The 14950-nt window shown below is 43.6% G+C and overlaps 1 protein-coding gene across 1 annotated transcript; it reads right to left on the minus strand.

The window, feature by feature from the left end:
• Positions 1-5891: 5891 nt before the first annotated feature.
• Positions 5892-14643, minus strand: flot2b (flotillin 2b). The gene is made up of 11 exons (XM_076976511.1): positions 14342-14643; positions 13801-13882; positions 10929-11019; positions 10578-10701; positions 10351-10469; positions 10091-10204; positions 9894-10013; positions 9496-9710; positions 8548-8731; positions 8263-8412; positions 5892-8142 (listed from the first exon to the last, which is right to left on the minus strand). The coding sequence occupies exons 1-11, from the start codon at positions 14388-14390 to the stop codon at positions 8104-8106; spliced, it is 1287 nt and encodes a 428-aa protein (XP_076832626.1). The 5' UTR covers positions 14391-14643; the 3' UTR covers positions 5892-8103.
• Between the last annotated feature and the right edge of the window lie 307 nt (positions 14644-14950).

A 14950-nucleotide genomic window follows, 5' to 3' on the forward strand; every position in this document is an offset into this window, starting at 1 on the left:
AGGCAGTGAGCACAGGTAGAAACCAACACACAGCAGAACATTAACACAGAACACGCAGAACATTAACACAGAACACACAGAACATTAACACAGAACACGCAGAACATTAACACACAACACACAGAACATTAACACACAACACACAGAACATTAACACACAACACACACAACATTAACACAGAACATGCAGAACATTAACACACAACACACAGAACATTAACACAGAACACGCAGAACATTAACACAGAACATTAACACAGAACACACAGAACATTAACACACAACACACACAACATTAACACAGAACACACAGAACATTAACACACAACACACACAACATTAACACAGAACACACAGAACATTAACACAGAACATTAACACAGAACACACAGAACATTAACACACAACACACACAACATTAACACAGAACACACAGAACATTAACACACAACACACACAACATTAACACAGAACACACAGAACATTAACACAGAACACACAGAACATTAACACACAACACACACAACATTAACACAGAACACACAGAACATTAACACAGAACACACAGAACATTTACACACAACACACACAACATTAACACACAACACACAGAACATTAACACAGAACACGCAGGACATTAACACAGAACACGTAGAACATTAACACAGAACACACAGAACATTAACACACAACACACACAACATTAACACAGAACACACAGAACATTAACACACAACACACAGAACATTAACACACAACACGCAGAACATTAACACACAACACACAGAACATTAACACACAACACGCACAACATTAACACACAACACGCAGAACATTAACACACAACACACAGAACATTAACACACAACACGCAGAACATTAACACACAACACGCAGAACATTAACACACAACACACAGAGCATTAACACAGAACACGCAGAACATTAACACACAACACACAGAACATGAACACACAACACGCAGAACATTAACACACAACACACACAACATTAACACAGAACACACAGAACATTAACACAGAACACGCAGAACATTAACACAGAACATACAGAACATTAACACAGAACACGCAGAACATTAACACAACACACACAACATTAACACAGAACACACAGAACATTAACACAGAACACACAGAACATTAACACACAACACACACAACATTAACACAGAACACACACAACATTAACACAGAACACGCAGAACATTAACACAGAACACACAGAACATTAACACACAACACACACAACATTAACACAGAACACACAAAACATTAACACAGAACACGCAGAACATTAACACACAACACACAGAACATTAACACAGAACACACAGAACATTAACACAACACACAGAACATTAACACAGTCAAGCAAATACATGCAACTACAGACATCGGGAACCACAGAACATGGGAGACTTAACATAGTTATCATAGTTAACACAGCCAGACGCTTACAGAGAACCAGAGTAATAACAGAACTTAGCCTACACAACTCAACACTCTGACAACTCCAACAAAGACTGGAGCACCCAAGGAATATATACCAAACCAGAACCTGAAGAAAACTACCTGTGTGGTACCGGTACCAAAGACAAAACACCCAAAGGATCTTAGCAGCTACAGGCCGGTAGCCCTGATGTCACATCTAATGAAGACCCTCGAGAGGCTGGTCCTCAACCTTCTACAACCTCTGTTGATGTCTGTTAGACCTGCTGCAGTTCACCTACCGGACTGGCATCAGTGTGGATAATGCCATCATCTACCTCCTGCACCGAGCTCTGACCCACCTGGAGAAACCTGGAAGCGATGTGAAGATGTGATGATGTGAGGATCATGTGAGGATGTGAAGATGTGAAGATGTGATGATGTGAGGATCATGTGAGGATGTGAAGATGTGAAGATGTGATGATGTGAGGATGTGATTATGTGAAGATGTGAAGATGTGATGATGTGAAGATGTGATGATGTGAGGATGTGAAGATGTGAAGATCATGTGAGGATGTGAAGATGTGATGATGTGATTATGTGAGGATTTGAGGATCATGTCCTGTCCTGTTTTAGGGTTCAATACACTGGCACACCATGCACATTTTCAAGTGATGTCAGTCATGGTCCCTATTCCCTATGATAGGGAACTGGTCTTGTGACCGGAGGGTCGTGGGTTCGATTCCCAGACCTGAGACCATGACTGAGGTGCCCTTGAACAAGGCACCTAACCCCAACTGCTCCCCGGACGCCGGGCTAGGTCTGCCCACCGCTCTGGGCACGTGTGATCCACAGCCCCCCAAGTAATCACTAGTGTGTGTGTGTGTGTGTTGTGTTAGAAATTCTGAAACCCTTAAATGGTGAGCACAATAAAAGTCAGAAGCAGTTGGGTTAGATAATAAAGTACAATGATTTATTTCAACAAAGCATGGATTAACCCCTGAGATCTCCGTTACAAACACGCCAGGTGTCTATCACAGAGAGAGCTCAGAGACCCCTCTCCAAGAGATCCCTGTTCCAAACGCACAAGGCGTCCACAAAAGAGAGCTAATTCCCCATTCCGAACTCTCATCTTTTATACGTTCAATCATCAATACACACGGTGCCCACGAGGTGAACACGAGGTGATCAACCAAATGTGATTGGACAATACGTGAAATAATTAATGCTGATTTGACAGATGCATATGATGCATGTCCCCTCCACGCTCAGCATCCTCGTGATGTCATGACAGACTGAGTGTCGCCGTAGTCCCTTCCAAGTAGAGATTTGGCGTCCCCAGCGAGGTCAGTTTAGGAACACCAGAGGAACATCAGATTAGGCCTCAGCCGAGGCCAGAGAACACACACACACACATCTGAGGCCTACTGAAGTCACGAGAATGGCTTTAGCGCCATGATCAACACACGTATATGTAAAAAGATCTCCAACACATATATCTAATGTGTTTAATGTATACTAAGAAAGCCTGACATAAATGGAAATCACCAAATTTCCACCACAGTGTGTTCTAACTGCACAGATGGGTTAAAAGCAGAGGTGGAAAGAGTACTGAAAAATTGTAATTGAGTAAAAGTATCATTACTTTGCCTAAAATCTACTCAGAGTAAAAGTAAAATTACCCATCTCAAAATTTACTCGAGTAAAAGTACAAAATTACTTCATTTAAAATGTAATTTGAGTAAAAGTTACTTAGTTACTTTCAGTTATTTAATGCATGGATAAATCATGAACCAAATTCAGCACAAGTTGTTTTAATCGATTTCAAAGTGTATTTAAGTGCACATCCACACTTGCAAAAAGATCAGCTGGGCTCAGGAACATACTTCCTCACAGCACAAGGACAGTCACAACCTGTACCATAAAGTGCAAACAATTTTCAGTCCTATTATCCAACGGACAACACTATGATAAGAATAAAGAAATTTAAATTACAAATTATTCAAAAAACAAAATGCACACAAAATTAAGTGCCCACAAGATGCCACAAATCAAACTAAAATGCAACAGGATTCCACTACTCACAATAAAATGCCCACAGGATCCCACAATTTAAAAGTAAGTGCTCACAGGATCCAACTATTCAAAATACAGTGCCCACCGGATCCCACTATTCACAATAAAATGACCACAGGATCCCACATCTCAAAATAAAACAAAATGCGCACAGGATTCCACTATTTAAAATGCTGACAGGATCCAACTATTCAAAATACAGTGCCCACAGGATTCCACTTTTCACAATAAAATGTACACAGGATCCCACAGAACCTGATAGATAGAAGATTTAAAGATAGAACAATCTCATCCTTTTGGAAAAAAAAGTGCACCAGATTACGACCTGATTATGAGACAATGGAAAGGGCGCGCGCAAGGCAAGGCCACGCAATTGGCCTTCAGTTCTGGGACTCCAAGTTTAAATTTCTGCCCGCATTTAACTTTTCACCATCAATATTTTTTTACTCAGTAATGTGAGGGCATTCAAATGTAGTGAAGTAAAACTACTTGGGTCAAAATGTACTCAAGTAAAAGTAAAAATTACATATTTCAAAAACTACTCAGAAAATTACAAATTACTCATAAAAAGTACTTGATTACAGTAATGTGAGTAAATGTAATTAGTTACTTTCCACCCCTGGTTAAAAGCAAAAAGCGGACAGATGACAAATTTTGATTGCGGTGAAAAATCACAATTGACAAAAATATGGCACACAATATGGCACAAGTGAAGCCAGAACTAGTAGTTACGTACAGTATATATTGTTATTGTTATTATTGTCCTGTTTTTCTTTTTATAATATTTTTTTATCAACTGTGGCTGCTGTTACACCTAAATTTCCCCTCTGTGGGTCAATAAACGCTGCTTCTATTCTGTTGTATTGTATTCTGCTCTACTCTAAACTAGGAGCAGCTGAATCAAAGCTAGGAGGACGGGGATGTAAACAAGAGGGCGTGACAGACCCAAATAGGATGTAGAAACCAAAACAATGACAAGATGGCATAAGGAGGAGGGGCCACACGGGGGACGTGGCTAAGACTGGCAGTTGGGGCGGAGCCAAACGTGACACAGGTATAAATATATACAGTAAATCTGATACACCGCAAGGTAATAAATAAATAATGTGCAAACATTTGAGAAATAAAGGTTGCCATGTAGCTGACACCCATTCAATTGAATATTCTCACAGTCCCTTACCCTTAGTGTCACCCTTAGTGTCTTTTGCAGAATGATGAGTTATACTAAGAGGCTTTGTGAACAGGTTGTAAGTTGTGTGTTGATCATGTTTAAAGCCTCTCTTGACCACAGTCTGGAGATAAGATCAGGTTTGGATTTCGCCCCGGAACATGTGGGCGGAGCTTATTAGTTACATTGTAGTTCTGATCTTAACCACTAGGTGGGAGTGCGACACAATAACTGTTGATGTTTTTGAACCCCTGAATGAAGATCAACCCTGTTGATCTTTGAATTAATCAAAACCTAAAGCTGCAGTAGTTAATGAGAATAAAAAATAAAGTGTCATTATATCCTGACAGTAATTTATGAGAAAATAATGTGTGAAAAAGGCTCATCTGATCCACCTTTGATATTTATTTGATATTTTTGATATTTGTTATTTAATTATGTTGGCATTTGGAAGAGGATTGCTCCAACAAAATTTCATTGTTTGTGCAAAGACAATAAAGATGTCTTACCTTCTGATTCTGTTTGCAAGAATCCCCTCATGCATGAATCAGACGCTTTGCAAAAGCGATAACTTAATAAACATCCACCATTGATGAATAAAACTGCTATTCAACTAGCTACAGTATGTTAAAGGGTTTAAAACCAACTACAACTGCTTTATTTCATATATGTTTAAAAATCTGATAAAGTTTACAATACCTAACATGTTAAAATACCTAACATGGTTACACACATTTTGATATTTTGCTAAATGTACAACCGCACCCTCGGGGGGGGGCAACAGGGTGGAGAAGTTGTATGTTTGAATGTTCAAGATGGCTACATCCACTCAGGTAGAATGATGATGATGTTGCTGCCGTAAATGACATCACAGCACCTTTAAAATGACTTTCACATTTACTTTCACTGCTTCTGCTGACACTACATGCTTTCTGTATATGTGGCATCATTTTCAACTTATTAGCTACTTATTAGCATACCACAGAAAATAAATCATCATGATACCTTATATCTCAATAATGCCATATAATGTAATAGACATTACTGCCCACTCTTGTTTTCAAACATGTAAGATGTAAATGTACGAGAGGACTTGCTATCGCTGTATTTGAAACATTTGCAGGTTATCTTCTTATATTATTTTTATAACCAGCATTTTAAAACCTTGTTGAATAACTGTATCTGGACAAAAACATGATCATATAACATTTATTATATTTGGACATACATGCACAATTACCATGCAGAGTTAAATGTGTGTCCAGGAGACAAAAAATCTAAAATACATAAACAAATTAAATTTTTAAAACATATATACAAAATAAACAAACATAAATAAATAAATAAATAAATAAAAGAATTAAAGACTGACAAATTGTATATGAAGGGTTAATATTTGATGCATATTGCAACATCACAAAAGCACATTTCAGCACTGCAGCCCCGGTTTCATAAGAACAGCTTTGGACCTTTGAGGATTTACTGTAGAACACACTGCAAGTCATAAAAAGCTCATATAACCTTAAATGATGTGGGTATCCACAGCAACATGGTTTTAACAGTCCTGAATTGAAAATAGGAGAGTAAAGTTCAATAAAGGTGTACAAAGCAAAGGGACCCAACATCTCTGATGCCCATATTCCCAGTAAATCTACGATGGTCCTAAAAGATCACATCCAAGTGGATCCCCGCTGTCAGTGTGAGATCACGAGTGGATCCCTGTGGTTGGTGTGGGATCACATATGAGTAGATCCCCACCGTCAGTGTGAGATCTCATCTGAGTGGATCCCCCACCGTCAGTGTGGGATCACATATGAGTGGATCCCCACCGTCAGTGTGGGATCTCATCTGAGTGGATCCCCCACCGTCAGTGTGAGATCTCATCTGAGTGGATCCCCCACCGTCAGTGTGAGATCTCATCTGAGTGGATCCCCCACCGTCAGTGTGATCTAACCCAAGATGAGGTTAACCAGCCCGTTATCACTCCACGTCCAAGGTATGATTAGATAAACAGCCTGCTTAGAGGACTGAATATGAAAACCCCCCACACACAAACACCATAACTTCATTTAATTAATCATTCACACAAGGAAAGAGTCCTGATTTCTTGGCTTTAGTATTTGAAGCCAAAAACTGAAAGAAAGCCAAAGAAGGCAACAGGTATTAGAACCTGGTACCTAGATAACCCTAACCCTAACCCTAACCCTACCCTAGATATTAGTGCCACACACTATCTTAGCTCAACACAGCACAATATCAGCTCAATCTCTAGAGTTCACTTCTGCCCACAGGAAGCTAAGAGAAAGCAGTACTAATGTTCACAGTGACGGACCACACATTTAGTCAGTTAAAATGTTATAAAAATGGGATTCTGTCCAATTTCAGAGTGACTGTAGCCTTTTGAATCACACATACGGTGTGTATTAGAGGGCGGGCCCCCTCCGCTATTATGTAATGAATATCCAAATGAGTTTTAATCTCATGGCTTGTATGTATATGTACATAAATCAGTCAACTGCATTTAAATATCATATTAATGGCTTATGTCAAAGTTGCCACAAAATCCCCCCACCCCACCACCCAGGGCCAGAGCTAGGACAGCTTCATGGAGGACCTTGGGCTTTAGTGCGTTCCATGAAGGGTGACTGTGTACGGAAGGAGAACTGGAATCTACAACCTTCATGACCCACCTAACTCAGTCTGTCCCCTAAATGTACAGAGTCTAAGTCTTAAAACCTAAAGAAAACACAAAGAAAACAACTGGTGCATGAGCTAGAGATGAAAACCTGCATGCAGGAGCATGCGTGCTGAGCTGTAGGACACTGTATAGAAAAGATGAGAATTAGGTCATCATACCCAAGAAGACAAAAGGTGAATCACCTGTAAGGCAGGGTCATCCACACACCTCACTATCCCTACACATCACATACTACTGTTCATCTGTAAGTGTGAATGGTAGTGTCTGCACTCCCTGAATAATGGCAAGAGTAGATAACAGTTAATGTTCACCAGAAACATGTCCCATAAACACCATCACACTAGAATGGTAACTCTGCTAATCTAAAGATAACTCACAGTTTGAACAAATCATATGTAGTGATATGAACATACATCAGATTTTTTAAAATCCTGAAATGTCCAGATGAGTTCCCACAACTAAAAAACAGTATATATCAGCATCGTACAAAATACACTAGTGCTTCCGTTCTTTCATTACAAAAGAAAATGAAATACAAAAACATGAACAGTAAGAAGCAGCGATCCATGCAAATATTCTGGTCCTACAGAGCATTAAGGCACCAGAGGTGTCAGTAATTCCCCCCTTTAAAAACAAAGTTAGATTTTTACTTCAAGTGTTCCAAAGGCATTCTGAGTGCATAAGGTTATGAGGGTGGGGAACACACATCTCAAGCTTGAGGGCTGGTCATCTTTTGCAGCAGAGGGATCTGTGGGAGACAAAACTCTCAGACGTGGAGTGACTAATAGTTATGGATGTACCCAAGCTAGCATCATGAACACAATGTAAATACATGGGCGTGAGCCGGGCCAGCTGTGTGTGTTCTCACCTTTGACAGGTCCACGCCTGTGAGGGCGTTCACGGACACGGGCAGCTCAGCCAACAGGCGGTTCACCTCGCCCGTCACGCTGCTGCCGTCTCCACTCAGAATGACGATCTCCTTTGTCCGTGACAGAGGGGCGGACACCTTACCAGCGATCTGAAAGAACACGCCAAGTGATGAGTGCACAATTATGGCTCCCCGGGGTCTGAGGTGTCTGAGTGAACGAGGGAGTGGAACTGGGCTCTATAATGGATCGCAGTCTCCATCACTGATCTGAAGGTGCTGCTTCACCTTGGGCAGCGCCTCCAGGACCAGGGCCGTCTTTGCTGCCTCGCCGTACTGCTGGTAGGCCTCCGCCTTCAACCTCATCTTCTCTGCCTCCGCCTTGCCCACTGCTTCAATGGAACTGGCCTCCGCCTCCCCAATCTTACGGATCTTCTCCGCGTCCGCCTGCGCGGTCAACACCTTCTTCAGCCTATTGGACAGAAGGAGGACTTGGTCATACTATTCAGTCAGCCCTGGTTTGGTGGTGAGGGAAGGGGAGGTTCTGCACACAGGGTTGATGGAGAACCTACTAACACAGGGTTGATGGAGAACCTACTAACACAGGGTTGATGGAGAACCTACTAACACAGGGTTGATGGAGAACCTGCTAACACAGGGTTGATGGAGAACTTGCTAACACAGGGGTGATGGAGAACCTACAACACACAGGGTTGATGGAGAACCTGCTAACACAGGGTTGATGGAGAACCTACTAACACAGGGTTGATGGAGAACCTACTAACACAGGGTTGATGGAGAACCTGCTAACACAGGGTTGATGGAGAACCTACAGCACACAGGGTTGATGGAGAACCTGCTAACACAGGGTTGATGGAGAACCTGCTAACACAGGGTTGATGGAGAACCTGCTAACACAGGGTTGATGGAGAACCTGCTAACACAGGGTTAACACAGGGTTGATGGAGAACCTACAGCACATAGGGTTGATGGAGAACCTACAGCACACAGGGTTGATGGAGAACCTACAGCACACAGGGTTGATGGAGAACCTACAACACAGGGTTGATGGAGAACCTACAACACAGGGTTGATGGAGAACCTACTAACACAGGGTTGATGAAGAACCTACTAACACAGGGTTGATGGAGAACCTACTAACACAGGGTTGATGGAGAACCTACTAACACAGGGTTGATGGAAAACCTACTAACACAGGGTTGATGGAGAACCTACTTCAAGCCCTCTGCCAGCTGCTGCATCTTGTAGGCCTCGGCCTCTGCAGGCCGCTTGACCGTGGCAATCAGCTCCTTTTCGGTCCGGTGGATCTCCTTCTCCTCGATGGTGATCTGCTTCTTCCTCTGTACCACTTCAATCTCGATCTCCTCCAGCCGGATCTTCTGCTGCTCTTTAGCTGCTTGAAGCTCATAGGCCAGTTGAGCTTCTGCCTTCTGCTCACACACAGTGACAGGCATTATGATTGGTGGATGCTTCTAGCACACAGATCAATCAGCATTATGATTGGTGGATGCTTCTAGCACACCGATCAACATGTATTTCCTTAGCACAGGCACATGCTTTACTTCCCAGAGGCCCCCAGTGCGCAGCAGGCTGGTTCCAGAACGTTCTCTGACCTTGGTGTTCACTTCCTGGCTGAACGCCGCCTTCTGCAGCTCCAGCTCCCGTTTGGAGTCGGCTATTCTGGTGTCAGCCAAGAACTTCACATCCATCATTTCTTTCTTGCACTCTGCCTCCTGTCCAGGGTGTGAGAGCGTGTGAGGTTAACCATGTAATCTGACCCAGAACCCTGAGCCTCTGCAGGTAAACTCACCTTTATCCCAGCGTCCCTTTCTGCCTCTGCCACACCAATGTCGGCGTCCCTCTGGACAGCAGCGGTCTGTGTTTTCCCCAGTGAGCTCAGGTAGTCCAGTTTATCATACACATCCTGCCAGGACACAGAACTCAGCAAGAACTCTCCAACCTGGTTCACACTCACGAATGGTATTTGGACTTTGACATTTACGAGGGCAAGTCTTGTGCTCTTATTTTCCCAACAGACTTTGAGAAGATCAAAAATGGAGCCAAACACACTTTGATGGTGAAGCTGAGGATCTCGATACCCATGCGGCCCACGTCTGGGGCGGCCACCTCACGCACCAGCTGTGCAAACTGGTCCCTGTCCTGGTATATCTGCTCTACTGTCAGTGTGCCTGCAAACATCACCTATAGAGAGAAGCTTGCAGGAACAACCTTCACACTAGGGTGCAAAGGAGGAGGAAATAACTGTTTATTGTCAGTAATCGTTTAACTCCTCTCACCTAAAATGGAGCGTAAATGGCCTTCAAGCGTTTGCAGTACTACAGACTTGATCTCCAGAACAGACTTGCCCATGAACTGCTCACAGGCGATGGCCAACAGGTCCAGGTCAGTCATAACCTTCACCTAAGGACAGAGAGTTTGTTTACGAGTTAAAACCTTTTTTTATATTACAATGATTTATGAAGACTATAAACTGGATTAACTGTGCAACAACAATCTATAAATCAAATCGAAACATGCACAAAATACATGTACATATTTATGTCAGGTGACTACCAGTAGAGGTGTGAATGCAACACAGTGTGTGATGACAGTCACGGGTTTCAGGTTCTTCAGGCCTGGGTGTTTACCTGTGCCACACCTGTGACAGTAATGGCTACTCCTTCAGCCGTCTCCACACTCTCACACTTAGGTTGTAAAGTCATAATCTCAAGTGTAATTCTGTGGGAATAAACACCAGAAGGATGGAAAACAGGTGATTATGACTCTTAAAATCAAGAGATAAACAGAGACGAGGTGCCCTGGGCTGAACTTTGGGGCATCAGAGGGGCACATTGGGGCACATTGGGGCACATTGGGGCACATTGGGGCAGCACTTGTTGGGATGTCAAATGGAAACAGTTTTTGATTTCAGAACATTCTTGTTTTTTCAGGGTCCTAAAGCCCTCACCCTCTACACAATGCTCCTGTATGTTAGCATTGGCCCAAATACACAAGGTAATGGAAGAAAATGTCCTTTGCTACATAAAGACTTAAAATGAACATACTGGTACCAGACGGATGGTGATCAGGTCTTTAGTGCTGATATTATGGTGCCTTGAGGCGTTCCTGTCCCACTCTAGTCCACCAGCTAACTGACCAATCCAATCCTTTAGGACTGTTTATCCCAGGCCAGTTTTCCTATGCTGGATATATCTATGTCTCCATGTAGAGAATACAAAGGGTTTGTTATTTATTAAAAACATGGGATTCATCCATAAAGGAGTGTGATGAATTACACCACCGCATTCAAGGTAGTCCTTATTGTGTTGGGTTATATATGTGAAGTTTTAACAACAACAGAAGAACTACCTTGGTGGAAAACAAACATTTTTTCAGTTTTTTATCTGTGAATGGAATATTATTTATGTCCAGTTCCTGAATTAATCTGTCCTCAATGTCTCTCCACGGTTTGTTGAGTTACTTATAAAGCAGTTGATGGCGTATTAATTAAGACGTATTAATTCATATTTAGAGCTTCAAATTTGGGGCAAGGAGAAAAGATCATGCTTCAAACTCAGCATCAGAAGATACAATTACAACATGGAGGTTTATTTGGTGAGGTTTCACTGTTATATTTGTGAATTAGGTTAAATAATTGTTTTGTATGTATCCTTTGAGGAAAATCTCCCTCTGATGAAACCAGTTTGATCTGTGCTTATGAGACTGGATATTACTGACTCCATACTGACTAATAAAGCTGCACTTATGATGTTGATATCCGTAATGATTAGTGAAATGGGGCGGTAGCTGGCCCAAACAGCAGGTCTTCTGTTTGGTTTTAAGAGAGCTGTAATAAGTGTTCACATGGAGACAAGAACATGCAAAGATGCAGCAGCTGATCTTGGACCTGTGGGAAGGTGGTTGTGGTTGTGCTTAAGGTGAAGCGGCTGAGGAAACAGTTTGGTCCATTTAGCAGTGTGAGTGGATATGGACCCAGGCACAACGGGCCTGAAGGTACAGACCCTGGGGAACCGGAGGGGCCCCATCTAGATCTAGACGAGCCACTCTGTCCTTAACACTCGTGTTACTGTCCTGGAAGCCAGCACTGGCATGTTCAAAAATCCAAAGAAGAGCTGATCTTTACATAGCAATTGGCTGGGAGTGAAACTGTCAACACAAGCTGGTATCATTCTGATTTCTCAGTATGTTCATTCTGGCCTGCATGAGTCTTGCCTTGATTACCCAGTGCCGTCATAATGTCCCCCAAAACTCCTAAATAAATCAGCATCTTTGTGTTGCGATCATTCCATAAACCTCAACTGTATTTTGTGTGTGCGTGTTTAAGATCGAGATGTGTTAGCTAAGTGACATGGGCATTTACAACCGCAATAGCTATATGCTCTCAATAGCTCATTAAAAGAGACCTGATGCTCTTATTGGAATAATGTGGGAGGCACACAGACATGCTAATGTATTGGCCAGGCTTGGCATGCATTTGCAACTTAATTTTGCCTGGGTTATCAGTGTAACAGAGAGGGCAGTGTCTCTAATGTTCCTAAAAGCAATTTTCATAAGATTTCAGAGAGCACACAAGCATAAGTGATGAAGTAAAAGACTTTTCAGTTTTCATTGTCAATATTGTATATGAAACATGACCATGTAGTTCATGAAATTTTTCCAGTTTGTAAAGATGCATCATATCATTATAAATATGGGAATAAAGATCACTGTAAAGAATTCAGCTGTGCAATAAAGCTGGCGCTCCAGACAGCAAATGTAAATTAATACAAAGTACCGGTACATCATGTTTCTCACATATATTCTACCACACTCAAATCGGTATTCAAATATTTGGACCACATATCTAATGAATACTGAATATTAAATATTAAATATTTCTAGCAAACTAAATTACATTGAAAGAACTTTAATTTCTTGTTCTGGTGAGGATCCACGACGATGGACCAGCATATTAGACAATTCAGTCAAAATCATGCAGACATTGTGTGTCATTCTGGACAACTACGTTATACGTGTCCCAGTACTGATTTCCTGGGTCGGGACTAATAGAGCAGGACCAGATAGAGCAGGACCAGATAGAGAAGGATCACATAGAGCAGGATCACATAGAGCAGGATCACATAGAGCAGGACCACACAGAGCAGGACCAGATAGAGCAGGATCACACAGAGCAGGACCACATAGAGCAGGACCACATAGAGCAGGACCACACAGAGCAGGACCACATAGAGCAGGACCACATAGAGCAGGACCACACAGAGCAGGACCAGATAGAGCAGGACCACATAGAGCAGGACCAGATAGAGCAGGACCACATAGAGCAGGACCACACAGAGCAGGACCACATAGAGCAGGACCACACAGAGCAGGACCAGATAGAGCAGGACCACACAGAGCAGGACCAGATAGAGCAGGACCACACAGAGCAGGACCAGATAGAGCAGGACCACACAGAGCAGGACCAGATAGAGCAGGACCAGATCCAGAGCGTTGACGAACCTCTTGGTGTCCGACAGGAACCACCAGGCCCAGGCCCATCCGCCCACTACGTAGATCTTCTGGTCCGACCCGTTACAGCCACCTGCAAGACACCGGCACAACCGCCGCGTTATTCGCCCACATTACCGATCTAGATGGTGTGAGTTCATCACTTCTAAACGAGGCGCTTTGTTTCACCCGCAGCTCTACCGAGTCGTGAGTGATGGTGGATGCACGCGCGTACGTGGAGCGCGCGACACACCCCTGTCCGTTAACGGTAAACGGTTATGTGGCGAACCAGCCCCGTTATAGTCGATCAATAACGACGAGACAGTTCGGGGTGTACACATCAGATCAATGAACGTGAGTGTGTGCCAGAAGACCGAGTGAGGACGCGGCCGGTCGGTTATGAAGCCGTATTACCGGGGAGCTAACGGGCTAACGGACGCACGAGCGCCCCGAGACGCCGCGAGCCAGCCGCCGACGCCTCGCGCGCTCTTCTAAGATAAAGACTCACGAGCGTCCTGCAGGACCACACGACCCGACCGGCCCGTCCACCTACCCGACACCACCAGGGCTTCGTTGGGTCCGACCGTCAGGCAGCTGCCCATCCTCGCCCCGCTACGACGGATCTGCCGAACAGGTTCGGTCCGGGACTCTGTGTGTTCGGTCCGGGACTCGGGTGTGTTCGGTCCGGGACTCGGGTGTATTCGGTCCGGGACTCCGTGTGTTCGGTCCGGGACTACGTGTGTTTGGTCCGGGACTCGGGTGTGTTCGGTCCACTCAACACAGCAGTGCGGGCTGATCTCTCATCTGTGTCTCCGCCCCGATGATGAAATGTTTGTCATCATAGTTTGTCAACACAGCTGGTCCAGTCCTCCCAGTCCTCCCAGTCCCCCCCCCCCCTCGTCCCTCCCAGTCCTCCCAGTCCCCCCCCCAGTCCCTCCCAGCCCCCCCCCCCCCCCCAGTCCTCCCAGCCTCCCCCCCCCAGTCCTCCCAGTCCTCTCTGTGTGTGCCACTGCCAATATTAAAAAACATCTTAGGTGGGAATTAGGCAGTTTAAAAAATTGCCTAGAATTTCTGCTAAAACTACTACTTTTATGAACAAAATAGCGAGTGATTATTATATTGTTATTCTTATGAAAGCACACTCACACCCTTGGATATGACA

The sequence above is a fragment of the Brachyhypopomus gauderio genome, chromosome 16 (genome assembly GCF_052324685.1).
Source record: "Brachyhypopomus gauderio isolate BG-103 chromosome 16, BGAUD_0.2, whole genome shotgun sequence".
In the NCBI taxonomy this organism is placed as follows: domain Eukaryota; kingdom Metazoa; phylum Chordata; class Actinopteri; order Gymnotiformes; family Hypopomidae; genus Brachyhypopomus; species Brachyhypopomus gauderio.

What these genes read in the sequence shown, in the direction of transcription:
- flot2b (XM_076976511.1), bottom strand. Translation starts at nt 14,390, where the DNA reads ATGGGCAGCTGCCTGACGGTCGGACCCAACGAAGCCCTGGTGGTGTCG. An exon ending in AAAGGGACGCTGGGATAAAG is followed by an intron (nt 10,014 to 10,090) that starts GTGAGTTTACCT and finishes CACCCTGGACAG; the next exon opens with GAGGCAGAGTGCAAGAAAGA. An exon ending in CAGCTGGCAGAGGGCTTGAA is followed by an intron (nt 8,732 to 9,495) that starts GTAGGTTCTCCA and finishes TCTGTCCAATAG; the next exon opens with GCTGAAGAAGGTGTTGACCG.